We start from the raw sequence: 1661 nt of genomic DNA on the forward strand, positions 1-1661 counted from the left end.
TTTGTATAAAGCTTCTGCTGATAGAAGTCTAACAGACATCATGATGGAAGTTCAAAGAAGGATCGAACAAAATGGAGCAAGGCCCATACAGACTCCAGAACGTACATCCACTATGTCCAGAAGCTATTATATCACAAGGTTTGTTTCTGTAATTTTGCTATTATTATTATTTACTCTTTAAAACAGAAACACACCATTAAATGTGATCTGTGAGTTGGAGAAGAAGCTTCTTAATGCATTTCATGAATGGATAAAAGCTCGTGAGCAAACCATAAGAATATACAGAGAGGTAGCAGAAAAATTGCAAAGGGCTCATCATGACGTCAACATATCTCGAATCACTGGCTCTTCTGTATCTGTTGTTGGTGGTGTGATGTCTATCATTGGTTTTGTGTTAACACCATTTACTGCTGGTGCAGCTCTTCCGATTGCCATAACTGGAATAACCTTAAGTAGCTTAGGAGGAGCTACTGCAGGAGGAGCATCAGTTGCTGACATTGTTATTGAGAAAAAGAAGATAGAAGAAGCTCAGAGAATATATAATAAAGATCAGAGCTCATTTGAAAATTTGCTCGAGATAATCAAAGAATTCGAAAGCAATGTGGGAAAAGTCGATCAAAGATGCCCCGACGTAGAAAATAATGCAGAAGAGTTTGCTTCTATAACGACACAATTGTTCACAAGCACTTTACGTACAGGGAATCTTAGTCTAAGGATAGCAGAACTAGCTATGGGTGGCTCTATGGAGTTTGGTGCTTTAGCATTTAGGGTTGGAGGCGCTGCAGCTAGAGGGGTTGCTGGAGCTGCAATAGCACTGAATGTAATATCAGTTCCGATTGACATAGCTGAAATCATACAGAGCAGCACCAGTTTAACAAATGGATCCAAGACAAGAGTAGTTACTAAGCTACTGGACTACGCTAACAAGTTAGAGGAACAAAAGGAGAGTGTAAAGAAAGACATTGGAATAGAATGCATGTAGTTGCAAACTTTCATTCAGTAAACACATAAAGAACAAATTTTTAAATAGTGTGTGGTATTTTTTTCTTTTTTGCTTTCAATAAATTGCTGATTATTTTCTTGAGTGTTTTTATTTAATAAAAGTTTTATAATATTTAAATGATTCCTGAAGCTACAGAATAAATAACAAAAAAGGAAGTGACAATGATTTAAATATACAGATACATTGCATGCATAATACTGTAGCATTATGTCTCAATGAGCCAGCAAAAATTGAGTTTGACTGAATTGGCAATTTTTTGATGCTTAGCAGAGCTAGCTCAGGCTAGTGCATCTTAATAAGGAGGTGATTATCACAACATACTCACATGCAGTTTACATTTCACAGATTGTCAGTCTATCTGTCTATCATATTTATAGAACTGTGGTGTGACTTGCTCTGACATGTAAACCACGCCACAATTCCAGAGTCGTGTACACATAAATACTGTGCAGTCAATAGCTAGCAGCTTCAAACAAAATCAATCAGATAGCACAAGAATGGCGGCTTCATTAGAAACAATCAACTTAGTAGAAGATACCAACAATGCAGACTCAGATTCAAGCAGTGTAACAACAGAAACAAGCAGTTTGGACTCAGATACAAGCAGTACCCAGGCACCAGATTCAGGCAAGTGGATATTATAATAACACAGTGATTG

At 37.1% G+C, this 1661-nt stretch overlaps 1 protein-coding gene across 1 annotated transcript; it reads left to right on the top strand.

The window, feature by feature from the left end:
* Positions 1-16: 16 nt before the first annotated feature.
* LOC105316079 (apolipoprotein L3-like) lies at positions 17-998 on the top strand. The gene is made up of 2 exons (XM_011410882.2): positions 17-138; positions 187-998. Exons 1-2 carry the CDS (start codon positions 41-43, stop codon positions 980-982), a joined length of 894 nt encoding a protein of 297 aa, XP_011409184.2. The 5' UTR covers positions 17-40; the 3' UTR covers positions 983-998.
* The last annotated feature ends 663 nt before the right edge of the window (positions 999-1661 follow it).

This window comes from Amphimedon queenslandica, unplaced genomic scaffold (assembly GCF_000090795.2).
Source record: "Amphimedon queenslandica unplaced genomic scaffold, v1.1 AMPQUscaffold_5335_Cont22692, whole genome shotgun sequence".
Lineage (NCBI taxonomy): Eukaryota > Metazoa > Porifera > Demospongiae > Haplosclerida > Niphatidae > Amphimedon > Amphimedon queenslandica.